Genomic DNA, 15,038 nt, shown 5'->3' with positions numbered 1-15,038 from the left:
GAAAATGTGCTTGACGATGTCTATCTCATCTGATGTTAGGTTGTTAGGAGGCTTTTTTCTTTTCCATGTCCAAAAAACTTATCGTTTCCCCCTTTTCCCACTGAAATCATTTATTCCACTTTATTTAAATGAACAAAATGTGATTATAGGTGATTTTAATGTTCTTCCTATATATTTTTCAGTATTTTCCAAATTATCTATAATGAACATGTATTATCTTTATATTAGAAAAACCTACAAATACCATTAAAAAGGGAAAATCAGAAATTCAAGATCCAATGACAAATAAATTATCACTTAAAAAGAAAATGATTAATTAGAAATAAAATAACAAACAAAAGTAAATGGAACCGGCTATTTTATATCATTGTTGCAGTCCAAGACTACTCTAGACATTAAGAGTTTTAATAGCTATAATACTACGAATAAAGAAAGAGTTTTAATAGCTATAATACTATGAATAAAGAAAGAGTTTTAATAGCTATGATACTATGAATAAAGAAAGAAGTGGCCGAGTTAGGGTGAAATCACTTTTTGGTTCACTTTGGAAAGCAGTCTGGCATGTCAATGAAGACGTCCTCAGAAAAACATCAATTCACACTGAGGACCTCATTAAAGCATATGGCTCCATTAAAATTAAACTTGCCAATTAGATATTGTCCAATCTAGAAGAAACTGTGACATATGCCTTTCTGATAGAAATCATCTTTATCTGAATTCCAAAGTAGGGTCTTTGGTTCCCTGTAATCTCATTACCCTTGCGCGAGCTAACCGCTGAGATCTGTAAGACACGGAAACCCAAATCTGGAGCCATGAAGACACCAGCATCTGCTGTCCACCAGCCATTTCTGTCAATATTTATCCTTCTGGTTTAGTGTTGGCTTTCTGTATCTACCCCAAATCCATTTAGGCCCATTTCATGGAGAAAAGAAGACTTTTGTTTGAATACTGTTTAAAACCCTTCACCTACCACCATAAGAAAGTGGTTGAACGAAAAATACTAAACTATGTGGAAGTTGGCAGTTAGGTGGGGAGTGATGACTAGGTAACACTTAGCAGGCTACCAGTTCTGTTTATCTTTAAAGTTCCAGTGGCTCTAGGTCCATGTACAGGATTGTTCAAATACATAAAAAATAGAAAATGCTGATGCTCAGACTGGGCTGAGAACACGAGATAGTTAAGATAACTCAGCAATGTGACAGGGTTTGGATCAGGTTTCGGTCAAGTTTCAGGTACCTTTCACACAGCCTCATATCTTAGGATTCTCATTACCGGCACTATTTAGCACAGCAGTAAGAGCTTTCTACTTAGTCAGCGGGTATCTAATAGCAGTGACAACAATGACAATAAAACAAAACAAAACAGAGAACCCTCGGCTTTTGAGCAAGCACCAGTAAGGGATAGCACAAGTTCATTATAAATTCATTCTGGGAGAGAGCTACACTTACAAACATCATTACAATATCAGCTCACCGACCATTTCAAAGATGCTCAAGCCAACGCTTTAGGAAACATGGTGTGGGTGGGCAAAGTATTCACAATGTCTGGTTTTCTCACATTACCTGAGGTGTCATTTGCTGCTGCATGCCTGACCTCATATTGATGCCCACAGGCGCATTTGCTGCAAACTGGTTCAAGATAGCTTGTCGATTTTGGTGTATCAACTAGAGAACAGTGGAAAAAATGAGATCATATTTCTATATAAAAACAGCACAACGCTTAAAATTAAGACAAATATTTTATTGACTAACCAGTTTTAGTATTGCGCATTTAGTAAGATTATTCCCCATGACTATTTGCCACAAGACTGGTAGATCCTCACATTTATCAAATATTTCCTGCCTACACCCAATATGGCAGAGCATTTAAAAGTATAGTACACACACACACACATACAAACATGTGTATATTGTACTTTTAAATGTTCTGCCACTAAAACAGTCACACACACATATAAATGTATCATACTTTGAAAACATATGTTAACACCTAGTTATTTCAGATAGAGGCAATAATGGAGAGAAAAGAAACAGTTCTAGGTCATAAAGCTATGGTTAGTAAAAAAGTACGTATACAATTGCGTGCATTCTACAAAGGTCTGGAAGATAAATGGAAAAGCTGAGTTACTTCTCCCTTGGAGGGTGCCTGTCTAATGGGTATAGATTTGGGGAAAATCCAACATGATTTCATTAGCTGGAGAAAATTATGTAAGAAACAAATGGTCTGAGAAAATGGACTATTTATTTAACTGGAAGAAGTAATTACTTTAGACTAGCAGTTCCCCAATTGGTATTCTAAAAGAACATTGTTCTGCAGGATATTAATAGATGTGCCGGGAAAACAGCATGCTGTGCTGTGTTGAGTACTGGAAATGATGGGTTACACAAGGTGAAACAGATTTCTTTGCTGCAGTAATTCCATGAGCCTTTAATTGGCCAAGGCACATTGTGGATCTCCAAGAAGGGGACCTACTATGCAACCTATTTATCACAAACCTTTCTCTTCCTGATATACAGCCACTGACAATGTCCCCTACTTTGGAAGATGCTGTCTATATCGGGCGTAGGGTCCAGGTCACAGACATAACTTATTAGGTAACAAGACAAGCATCCTTGGAGTTACATCTTACCACAAACTTATCTATAGCTTAAAGCATTTCTTGCTCAATAATTTGATATGAACAAACTCTCTAGAGAGATGTTGCAATAGCAATACTATTTTGTGTTTATATGGTACTTCATAACTTATACAATATATTGACATAAAATATTAATATCAGTGTTTTTAACATACCTTACATTTTAATAACTTTTATACATTTTAATATACTATATGCAAACTAGAAAGCTCATGAAAGTTTTACAAGGTAGTCAAAGAGCTATGAACAGTGATTAAATCTCTCATTTCTACATAGCTCAATTCCTTTTAAAAATTTTATTTATTTAATCTTAGAGAGAGGGGAAGAGAGGGAGAAAGACAGGCTGAGAAACATCGATGTGAGGGGGAAACACCGGTTAGCTGCCTGTCCTATGCACAGGACCGGACCGAACCTGCCACCCAGGTGTGCGCCCTGAGTGGGAACTGGGCTGGAGGAATGCCGCCCAGCCAGCTGAACCACACTGGTCAGGGCAGATAGCTCAGTTCTTAATTCTGGTTTCGTCCATTTTCTGACTCCCCAAAAACAAACTGATGGGCGGGTTCTCAACAAAATTTAAATGTTAAAATTACAACCGTCAAGCATTGTGGAATAGGATAAAACATTTGGAACCACTTCAAAAATAAAGATAACAAGATCATGGTTTTAAAAGTCAAAGAAAGGGTCTCTTAAATATCAAAATCTATATACTTTTTAAGCTCAACAGATTACGAGTATAAATTTAAATAAACCATTAATCTTACAAAGATTTATCCAAGAACTCAGTGTGTGTAAGATAGTATGTAAAGTCTGAAGGTGGCAAGGGTGAGCAATCTCCATCCTCTGGGAACTCGCTGCTGAGCGGCGGGGCTCAGACGTCCCTGTCCCTGTCCCTGTGCGTGGACCGGACCGGTGACTAGCCTAGGGCACAAAGGCGGGACCAAGAGTGTGAGTGAGCGCAACGGGACCTTGAAATGTTAGCTTCGGGCAGAAACAACAGCAGGTGTATGTAGGGAAGAAGATAAGGCAATGCGGACGGGTGAAAACACTAGAACGCTCCACGATGCAAAGAAGTGAAGCTGTCGGGGTAGTGGGAGCCGGGCTTCCAGACTTCCTGCTTCATGTACCCTCTCAGTGGCGAGACGGGGTGAGAATGGAATGGGTGGGGACGGAGGAAAGATTCTTGAGAAGTAGTAAAAAAATTTTTTTAATTACAAAATAGGCTGTTTTTAGAAGTAGAAGGAATTATTATAAATAGCAATGTACAAACACTTTCTGTTAGAGAAAAATCGGTTTCCTTCTGCCCACAAAGGAACACTCTTGTCCACGCTCCCTCCCCTTTACCACCTGTGTGTGCGACTGTCTCACTGGGACCGGCTGCCTCTCCCTGGTCACTACACTGCTACCCATTTTCACAAGCAGGTCAAGGTCTACTTCTTCCAAGGGAGTTTCCCCCAAAGGACCATCATATCCTTTATCTCTCTGGAAAGTTTAACTTTTGGGGCTTGGGGTGTGGAGGAAGCTGGTGGTCCTTAGAGCTGGGGACACACATTCAAGGGCTGCAAAGAGCAGGTGGAAGGCTTGCTGTATCGCAAAAGGGAATGCGGGGGCCCTGGCCAGCGCGGCTCAACTGGCTGGAGTGCTGTCTGAACACTGAAAGGTGGCAGGTTCAATTCCTGGTCAGGGTACGTGCCTAGGTTGTGGGTTCGGACCCTGGCTGGGGCGCATGCAAGAGGCAACTGATTGATGTTTCTTCCCCCCTCTCCCTTCCCCTCTATCTTCTCTGGTGAGGATTTAAAAAAAAGAAAAAGGAAACACGGGGCTCTGTCCAGTGAAAACACACAAACCGGCCTGTGCACATAGGCACACACGGACCTTCACCTGTGCGCACACACACACAGCTCAGGCAAGCTGTCGTTTTGTCTGTCTGGACAGATCTTTTCAATGCCATAGCAGCACATCTTTCTACAACAAACCTAAACCATGACTATCTGGCCTGGTTCTCAACCAGGGCGAGTCTGCCCCACAAGGGACATCCAGCAGTACCTAAAGGCATTTCTGGTTGCCACCACCTGGGGAGGGGTGCCCACCAGCATCCGGTGGGTAGAGGCCAGGGCTGCTGCTGAACACCCTTCACTGTGTGAGAGGACCCTCCCCCTGCCACTAAGGAGAATCGCCCGGCCCCAAAATATCAATACTGCGGAGGGTGAGAACCCTGATCCAGCCACTGCGTAAATTCTTGGAAGTCAGAGCCCCCTTTTTTTTTTTTTAAATAAGTTTTATTTGAGCCAGACTGATGAGGTATGCTCGGGAGCAATATCTCAAATGCTCCCCAAAGAGCTGCTTCTTGCTTACTCTCTTATCAGGTGGTTTTTATTGCCAGAAACCCAGCGTTAACTCTGCTTCTCTGCAGTGTCTGCTCTGCGACCTCACTGCTGTCTTCTGGGCCTTCTACTCTCTGTAACATAGAAAAGTCTATCGACAGCGGTCCTTACCCCGGACCCATACCTCTCTCGGGCACCCTAACAAACGACACGTCTGGACTTGTCTAAGTGTGCCGTATTTTTTATCTGTCTAGACTGTCACTCCCTCCTCACATTATTCTTTTCTTGATAGTATGCCGACCATGTCCCTTGCCGGAGAAGAAGAAAATAAAACTGGAATAGAATAACTGCATCTTCTGTCAGCCAGCGTTACCTATTTTCTATGAGCAGCAGACCTCCCCATTTTTGCTGTTGCCCTTTTTCAAAATAGAAGTTTACAAGTTCTTCTAGGTATTACAGATATACTTCTTGAATCTTTGCTTATTTGGGATGTAGGCACACACTACCCCTATAGGCTTTAACCTTGTTTTTGTTCTTAATCACCAGCTCCTTTTGTTTTTGCTGTCAAGCCTCAGCCAATGCATCTATGCTATTTTTCTATGGTGCTCTTCCTCCTCCTGTTCACCAGCTGGAAATTATTCATGACTGTATATTCAAATTTAAAATATTAGAATCTTTTTACTCCTTGTATACTATACTCCAGTAAATGAGATATACTTGAGGTCAAGAAATCACGTGTTTTTAAACTGATCTTGAGATCCACTAAAGAGAAACCAGTTATGATGTAAACCTGAGTGTGTCCCTTTCTTTCTCATCTCAGATCAGCGGGTACTGTGCTCGCTTCCTGACCACTGGAAGCTTACATCGCTGGTGGGTGGCAAGAGGGAAGAAGAAGAGAAGGATATGACCGACAAGTAAACATGACACCAATCAAGTGAGGTAAGTGTATTAAAAACACCATGTTATAAATCTGATACATTCGAGATGCTGATCTTTTGTCTCTTACATGGGGTTGCAAATATCTTCCCTGAATAACTTCCCTGAGTCTGTAACCTGTCCTTTAACCTTGTTTATGGTGTCTGTTTATTCACAACTTCCAAATTTTAATGCAAACATCAACCTTTTCCTTTATGTCCTTTTTATAATGGGCCATGGAGATTGTCTCATATCCCCACATCTATACTTTATTTTTGTCTATGGCATGAGATAAAGATCTAATTTAATTTTCCCTCTGGGACAGCCAAATGTGCCAGCACGGATTTCACAGGCCACCCCTTCCCCACGGATTGCCACCTGTCCCTTGTGAAGTGTCTGTATGCGTCTGGGTGTGCCTCCGGGCTCCCCACCGTATTCCAGTTGGCAGAACTGCTCATCCCTATGCCGGTCCCACACTGTTTTAACTTCTTAATGCGTGGTTTTAAATCTCGGTATCTGATAGGGAAAGTTCCTCCTCATTCTCCTTTAAGGTTGTCTTCATGCTTCTAGAAGAAGTTTAGCATCTATTTGCCAAATTCCATGTTGAGATTTTGATTGGGATTCCACTGAATTTATAGATTAACTTCAGAATGACTGCTCTCCTTACAATAGCCTTTTAGTTAACAGATATCTTTAACTTGGATCTTCTTTTTTGACTTTTTATTTTGATTCACTTTGTATTTTGTGATATATTTTGAAATTACATTATTTTTCTAATTGGTTGTTGCTATCAAAAAGGATTGTCATTAATTTTTATTTGTTGTTCTTTTACCTAGAAACCTTGTTGAACTACTCCATTCGTTCTAAGTTCCCTCCAGATTCTCTTGGATTTTCTTGGATGCAAGCAGTTATATTATTTGTTTCTGATCATTTTGTTTCTTATGTTTGCTTTCCACATTTCAGAGAGCTTAGTACCACGATGGTATTCTCTTTCTTTTGTGCACGGACATGAACTTGTCATTTAGTGAGACTTAAGGCAGAACAAAGGGCGGGTGTTCCACTTCACCAGTTCGATCTCAGCTGTGAATTTACCTGTATAACTTCACGTAATTTCTTTAAACTTTAATTTCTTGATTTAATCAGGTATTATTGCCAGCACACAGCCATTTACTCTCCTCTTCTTCCTTGACATCAGAATGGGATTTTATTCAGCTAATTGTCCCAAATCACATGTCTCAAGGGTTCTCTATGAGTGCTCTTCGTCAATCCTTGTCAGCAGCTGGCTAAGGGTGTACCTGGGACTCAATTCTGGCTAGCCAGACATGCAAAGTGCTTTTTTGTTTTTATCTTTTTTTGGCGGGGGGGGGATGGCGTGGTAGGGGAGAGGAAAAGGAGGGACAAGAGCCTTCTGAAAAAGTTTCATTTTAACAGGAGATGCAGCCCTGGCTGGTGTGGCTCAGTGGATTGAGCACCAGCCTGCGAACCAAAGGGTCACGGGTTAGATTCCCAGTCAGGGCACGTGCCTGGGTTGCGGCCAGACCCCAGTGCGGGGTGCACGAGAGGGAACCACACACTGATGTTTCTCTTCCCCTCTTTCTCCCTTCCTTCCCCTTTCTCTAAAATAAATACATAAATAAAATCTTTAAAAAGAAAAGAATTTGTAAAACGAGATGCATGGGAAAGAGTCTTGCTCTTCCCTGACAGATGGTTTTGTTTGCGTGTGACGTTTGTAGCCACGGCTGCCATTTTCCCAGTTGCCAAGGATGACAGGATAAGAAGACAGAACGAATCTGGGTCCTCGATAACATCCTTGGGTCTCTGAAGTAACCATACCTGTACCTGTCTCTATTTTGCATCACCTCAATTTTTGAGTCAGAATATTTTTGGGGTGTTACTACTTTGAGCCGATCTTCCTTCCTTTTTCCCTACTGCTGAAAGCATCTTAACTGAGACAGGGAGATAAGCCTTGGCCGGACCTCCCCGGCACTCGGTAGACTCTGCAGCGCCAGGGCCACTGTGGACTGAATGCCCCACTGCCGAACAGAAGGGCCTGTGGTCCTGAACCCACGGAACAGGTCTGAGTAATGCGGCTTGTTGGGCAGCGGAGTCACGGTCTCACCGGGCAGTGTAAGTTGGTTTTGTGTGCCGACCTATCTGGGGGCTAAAATGCAGTGTGCCCCAAGCCTGGGATTTCTCCAGCTTCATGGATATTTCCCTCTGGTGGGCTCCCAGGACCTCCAAACTTTGGACATGCTTCCAAAACATTTAAAGGAAGCAATGCGAAGTCACGTTCGCCTACTTGCGTCCTTATTTCATGCACATTCTTTGCAAGGCTGCTCTGCTTATCAGCTGCTTTAGGAGCAAATCAAAGTAAAAGCAATTTTTTTTTTCTGAACTAAGTATGAATTATCGTTTCATCTATTCACAAACCTGACCTAGATTACTGAGCTGGCCTTGCTCACCAAGCCTTTAATTTTAGACAGTATTTACTGAACTCCACCTTGTAAATGGGGGGAATCAGCATACCTACACTTCCCTCTCCTTTTCCGGTTTAGCACTTAATCACTCACTGCTGGCACTGTTACTAACTTCTCAGGTATTTATGTCTTAAATACCCCAAGTTGACTGTAAGTTCTGAAAGCTGCCTGTATCTTCTTTTCTTTGTCTTCCTCACCATACTTAACATAGACCCTTTAAATATGTTTTATGAAAAATTAGAGGGGAACTATTAAGCATTTCCTATTCTTACGTTCTCTATCTTATGACGAATGACAAGTATAACAAGAAGTAGTTTATCTTTAACTTCTCAGAACACACTACTGTTCCCTCTCCTTGTTTCTCTTTTCTTCCTTCGCTTCCCTGAACTCCTCTCTGAGTCCTTTACGTCACCTTCAGCACTAAAAAAGTTCTTTCTTTGTTATTCCACCACTAAAACTTTTTTCCTACCTCATCTCTCCCTTTTTTTTCTCCTTTTTATCACCTTTTTAAGTCAAATGGAAGTATATTACATTTAATTATATTTATTGAATATGATCTTATAGTAATAGCTAGTATTTATGAAGTATTACTACATGTCAGGTACTGTGTGAGAGCTTTACATGCATTATCTCACTTAATCCACACGACCACCTAGAGGTAAAGAAATTAATTATTAGACTCTTTATAAATGAGAAACTGGAAGCTTTAAAGGGTAAACAATTTGATTGTCAAGCCACTTAAGGTTAACACTATGATTTGAAACTACAGCTTACTCCTACCACCATTATATCACACAGCCTTTCTAATTTATCTCCTTTTCCTTCCTTCCTGAATTAGTAAGCCTCCAGGAAATTTCTTTACTTAAAAAAAACCCCTGAAGCAATATATACATGTGATTTTAAAAAATACAGAAAGATTAACAAGAAACAAAAGTCCACAGCCCTGGCCCCACTTCTCAGAGGCGATACTTGAACCATTTCCTTTCTTTGGCTCCTGATAATTATCTCTGTATTTGCTGCTTGCACAGCCTTCAATGTTTACACCACTATAGCTACTCATTACCTGTCACGAGAGAGACTTAACTCACACATAGCACCCAACACCCCCACGCTATCCTGGTCTCCACTCTCCTAATATAAAGACATCACGGGGCTTCAGTCGCTCCAACTTCAAATAACATCGATAAACTTCACTTTCTGTTTCAGCAATCACGAACAGGATCTTTTTGACACTCTGTAAATTAAACTATGTTTCCCTTTACTGATTTAATAATTGTACAATGCTAACACTAGATTTTTTTAATCTCAAAAACAAGACTAAATTGCTTTTGAATGTAGGTTTTGAGTCCTTTGTTACCAGCCAGCAGTCTAACTGAATGAGTTTGTCCCCTTCTCTTATCCTAGCAGACTAGTCTGTTTAGTCAGTGTTTTGAGGCTTTCATAAAGGTCCTGGGAGTAGACTTGATGTCCTTATTGTAGCAATTGGGCTGTCTCATTACAAAGGCAGGACACACCTTCACAATGTATCACCTGCTAAACAGGAGTGCTCACCTGCTGTTGCCCCTGTAATCGTTGTTGAAGTTGCAGTCGAAGTTGGTTGGGTGCAGCTGGAGGTCTGTTTAGCGTCTGCCTGGGCTGCATGCCCATACCCGGTGAGAAAGCACCTCGGGGAGGCGTTACTTGAACAGGCATAGTCCCCAGTGAAGGTTTTTGCCTGACCATGCCCTGGAAAGGGCTGGTGAGACTGGCAGTGGGCGAAGGAGAAGAGTAAGGCTGGGGGTAAAGGTTGGGCCTTTCCTCCATCATCAAAGGTGGTGTTGCTTGTGGCGGTGGGAATCGCTCTGACAATACGTCCAGTCCGCCTCCCTGTGGGAGAAGAAGCCAGAGCATTTTACAAATACATTTCTGCCAGTAAATGACACGCCCTCTATGGAACTGTGCATTTGAGAGCATCTCCAGAAAGGTTCATCATAATATATTCATGAATTCATGAAGCACTCCAGATGTTTACTACTTAAAGCAATCACCTCTGAAAGTGACTTCTGAAGTGGAGTAATAGATTAACTGAGGTATTTAAAAATCTCAGTAATGAAAACACAGTTAAAATAAAGGCCTTAAATCAATGAAATGAAGCAAAAAGGTTTAAAAAGAACCTCATTACAAAGCCTAAGAATCAACAAACTTTATATTTACTAGGTTGCCACAGAAGCAGACTACTAAAGGACGGATCAGTCAGGAATTTTTCTATTTCAAATACAGAATTCATGTTTTCATCTTACTAGAAAAAAATTCATTGGTCACCTAACAGAACGCTATAGCGTTACAGCTTTCACACTCTTTCACGATTACTCATTGTAAGAAATGTAGCTTACATGGTGACCTATCGTGTGCAGGGGTGTGTGTGTGTGAGTACGCAAAAGGAGAGTTTCATGAAACATAACTCCCCCATTTCATGGGCTATGCATTCTGATAGTTTGTAGTTTACACTATTCAACTCCATTAAAAAATGCTGGTCCTGATGTACTAAATTGATTTATAACCCCACAGTCTGAAAAATACTAGCTTGAAAGTTTAAATATGGTTAATATAGGTTGAACATTATCATGAATAAAGGATATATTAAATACTAAAATCAGAAGTGATGACATAAATCTGGATTCTATTCTAAGGGGGCCTTCTAAGATTCTATTCCAGAGCGAAAGGCTAAGGCTTTCTAAGACTCTCTAATGACAACTATTTTTGGTTAAAAATCCCATTATTAACTCTTATATATTTTGTTAACTTCCACAAGGGTAAATTATACAACAACTAAAACACAATGAGAGCAATATTGGAAAATATTGCTTAAAAATCACTTTATAGCTTCCCAGGGGTGAATCACTTAAACAAGGCCAACTTTAAGAAATACCTGAACAAGTTTGTCAATTCCCAGGGCTCTGTCTAACTCAGCCAACTCGGTTTCATCTTTGCCACTGAGGAAGGATACCAGCTGTTCAAGAAGAGCTTTTTCATCGTTTCTTCCTTCCACTGTGGTTGGTGGGCAGAGCAGTTCATCTAACTGTGAGCTAATACACTGGCTGCAGAGGTAAAAGATAAAGTTTAAATAAAGCTGCAGAGCAAGTAACTATTCAATTTTATGAGACTGACACGCTAGCTACTGAGCTACAAGGCACCTAATTATTCAATTCTAAAGAATGCAAATAGATACATTATACAGATAAGTGCAAATCTAGTTTTAGAAAATTTTCTGATACATTTAATGTGCAGAAATTTATGAACATATTTTCCATTATTTTGTCAATCACTGAACTTTGCCTCCATAGTCTTCATGTTAGCTTACAGAAATAGCCTAAAAATTAGCTAAACATGTGTAGTTAAGAAAGGGAAAAGAATTTTTAACAAAAGTAGAAAATAAAAATCAATCAAAACCTCAGAAAAAAATCATTTGGCTTGTATTAAAATTTATTCTACTTATTCTATGGATGATACTAATTACTGATAACTGAACTACAGTGAAAATAGTATACATTAAATTACCTAACTTTTGAAAATAAAACCATATTAATAACATGACATGATTACCATTTACAAAAAAACTCAGACTAGAAAAATGAAACATGCTTAGTGTTAAGGAATAAAACAAGTTGTTGATTCCACATAGGAAATATGTGATCTCATCCAAACCAATCTCAAATGATGCATAAAACTTAGAAATGCATAGAAAATAATAGTGATATCATACAAGTATAAGTATTCTTTGGGGAAGGTAAATGGGAACACACTTCATGTATTCACAGGTAATGCTTTAAACCATACTCAATACTATCTAACAACCTTTGGGTTGCTATGTATGACATGTACTCTATGTTTTAGAAATTAGGTTCTAATCAAGATGGGACACTCAGTAGATAAAGTACCTTCCTTCCTTATACCCTCTTGCTCCAAACAAAGAGAAAAGTTGGATAAAATGATTACCTAACTAAGAGCTCAAGAGCAACATAGTTGTACCAAGGCCAGTTCATTCACAGGTCCCAGAAACTTTATGATAATCAACAAGGTAAAGTAAGAGATGAAAAATAAACTAACAGTGGCATACTGCATCAATATCTGGGTAATTACAAATGCACACTAGTCTTACAGTCATGCAGTAAGTAATTCTAACTGCATCCTTCCCCATCCCTTTTTTTCATTATCATTCACCTCTTTTTTTTTTAAGATTTATTTATTTTTTTTTTAGAGAGAGCAAGGGAGAGAGAAAGAGGGAGAGAAACATCAATGTGTGGTTACCTCTCACACGCCCCACAGTGGGGACCTGGGCCACAACCCAGGTGTGTGCCCTGACTGGGAATCGAACCTGCGCCCCTTGGCTTTGCAGGCCAGCACTCAACCACTGTGGCACACCAGCCAGGACTCATTCACTTCTGTTAACATCTTACAAAATACCAATGTAGACTGGAATACAGTTTGGGAAAAACAGTTCTTTGTTGTAGAGTGTGGTATCCGATACTTTGTAAAATACAAAACGTATTACTCACTCTTCGGGTTTATTCTGATTCACAGCTGTCACTGTGTTATTCACCCATGGAATCGGATCGCCTGTTCCTGGTTGTCCAAACTGGTTATCGATTGCTTCCAATTCCAGCTCAGGTAATCCTGATTAGAGAAGCAAAGGTGAGAAGTCAGTGTCACAAAGGAAGATAAAATGGCAGTATATAGTAGAGTGAGATTTCAATTATAAAATATTAACTTAATGATACAAAGGTCATTTATTCAGGAACTTAAACTACCTAGAATGTGGCCACATAGTAACAGATAAATGACAAAGTGAGAAAAGGTCTGTGAATCAAAGAAAATCTAATGTTAAAAATTTGCACATATTTGAAAATATTTGCACATATCTGTGCACATATTTGCACATAAGTTGAAGTTACCATCGAAGAATCACTCTGGACTTTGTCTGAAAATTTTTAAAGATAATTATAACAATTTTGGGTAACCGATTTTTCAGTCTACAGCACATTAGAATATGCTATAAGTAGGGGCAGTATTACCATCATGGTATGAGAGCTGTAAGCAAAAGACAAAATATAATGTATAAAAGGCAGGAACAGACACTAAAGGGCAAAACAGTCTAGGGCCATTTAGTACATGGACAAAACTCTATGGTTGTCAATCTGAAAATATAACAGAATTGTAACAGTATAATACTTGATGCTTATAATGACAAGTAAAAAAAGTTGAATTATGTTTTGTAATGGAAGAAAACAGCATATGCATTTTAGAAAGATTTGTGTGGGAATTTTTTTTAAAGCTTTGATTATTTCTGTACCACTTATACTAGAAAAAAACTGTAAATAACTCAAATTCTAGAAATTTAGGGACTGATAATAAATTATGGTATATATATTTACAATGTGCTGTTAAATGAAAAGAAAAAAGCATAATCCAAGACATTATGTTCAGAATAAATCTATTTTTATTAATGATGTTATATATTAACAGACAAAAATTCTGGTAGATTATATATCCTTGGTAGATTTTTTAAAAAAATCAATTAAGGCATGCTTGACATTTTTGTCAAAAGATTTTATTTAGCCCTGGCTGGTGTGGCTCAGCAGATTGAGTGCCGGCCTGCGAACCAAAGGGTTGCCGGTTCGATTCCCAGTTGGGGCACATGCCTGGGTCCCTGGCGGGTGCGGCGCACAACAGCCAACCCTCTCTTCCCCACTCTCTGAAAATAAATAAATAAGGGAAGGAGGGAGAAAGTGAGGGAGAGAAACCTCGATGGGTTGCTTCTCATACCCGCAACCCAGGCACAAGCCCTGACCAGGAATTGAACCCATGACCTTTCAGTTTGCATGTCAGTGCTCAATCCACTGAGCCACTCTGGCCAGAGGTCTGTCCTTGGTAGGTTTTAGGTAGCGAGATTAAAGATTACTTTTATTTTCTTAAGGTTTCTAATGATTGCTTATAATTTCTAAAATGAACATATTAATTAGTCGTTGTTATGGGCCGAACTGTATTCCCCCCCAATTTGGATGCTGAAATCCTCACCCCAGTACCGGAAAGTAAGACTGTATTTAGAGATGATGAAGGTAAAGCAGGGTCATTAGGGTGGGCTCCATGACTGGTGTTCTTACAAGAGGAGGAGGTTAGGGCACAGACAACACAGACTGAGGGATGGCCATGAGGGACCAGCAAAAAGGCAACCACCTGCAGGCCAGTGAGAGAGTCCTCAGAGAAAACCAAACCTGCCAACACCCTGACTTTGGACTTCTAGCCTCCTGTAATGTGGGGAAGTGAATTTCTGTTGTTTATGTTACCCGGTCTGCGGTGTTTTGTTATGGCATCCTGAGAAGACTAACACAATTTTTTAAATCAAAGTATAGTTGGCACACAATGTTATATTAGTGTCAAGTGTACAACATTAGTGATTTGACATTTGTATACCTTTCAATGTATTCACCATGATAAGTCTAGTAACCATCTATCACTATACAAAGTTGTTACAATTAAAAAAAAAAACAACTGAAAATGGAGCCCTGGCTGGTGTGGCTCAGTGGACTGAACACTGGTCTATGAACCAAAGGGTCAGTGGTTCGATTCCCAGTCGGAGCACGTGCCTGGGTTGTGGGCCAGGCCTTCAGTGGGGGGCATGCAGGTGGCAGCCACACATTGATGTTTCCC

At 40.0% G+C, this 15,038-nt stretch overlaps 1 protein-coding gene across 6 annotated transcripts in view; it reads right to left on the bottom strand.

The window, feature by feature from the left end:
* Positions 1-15,038, bottom strand: part of NCOA1 (nuclear receptor coactivator 1) — a 209,137-nt gene that overhangs the window by 22,371 nt on the left and 171,728 nt on the right. For all 6 annotated transcript variants that reach the window (XM_036027724.1, XM_028514417.2, XM_036027725.1 and 3 more), the window contains 4 exons: positions 12,887-13,004; positions 11,260-11,428; positions 9,903-10,217; positions 1,563-1,664 (listed from right to left, as the gene is read on the bottom strand). In XM_036027724.1, coding sequence (XP_035883617.1) covers positions 1,563-1,664; positions 9,903-10,217; positions 11,260-11,428; positions 12,887-13,004 — 704 coding nt within the window. The remainder of the gene's footprint in view (positions 1-1,562; positions 1,665-9,902; positions 10,218-11,259; positions 11,429-12,886; positions 13,005-15,038) is intronic.

This window comes from Phyllostomus discolor, chromosome 6 (genome assembly GCF_004126475.2).
Source record: "Phyllostomus discolor isolate MPI-MPIP mPhyDis1 chromosome 6, mPhyDis1.pri.v3, whole genome shotgun sequence".
NCBI classification, from domain to species: Eukaryota; Metazoa; Chordata; class Mammalia; order Chiroptera; family Phyllostomidae; genus Phyllostomus; species Phyllostomus discolor.
This window is presented reverse-complemented; position numbering and strand designations above follow the sequence as displayed.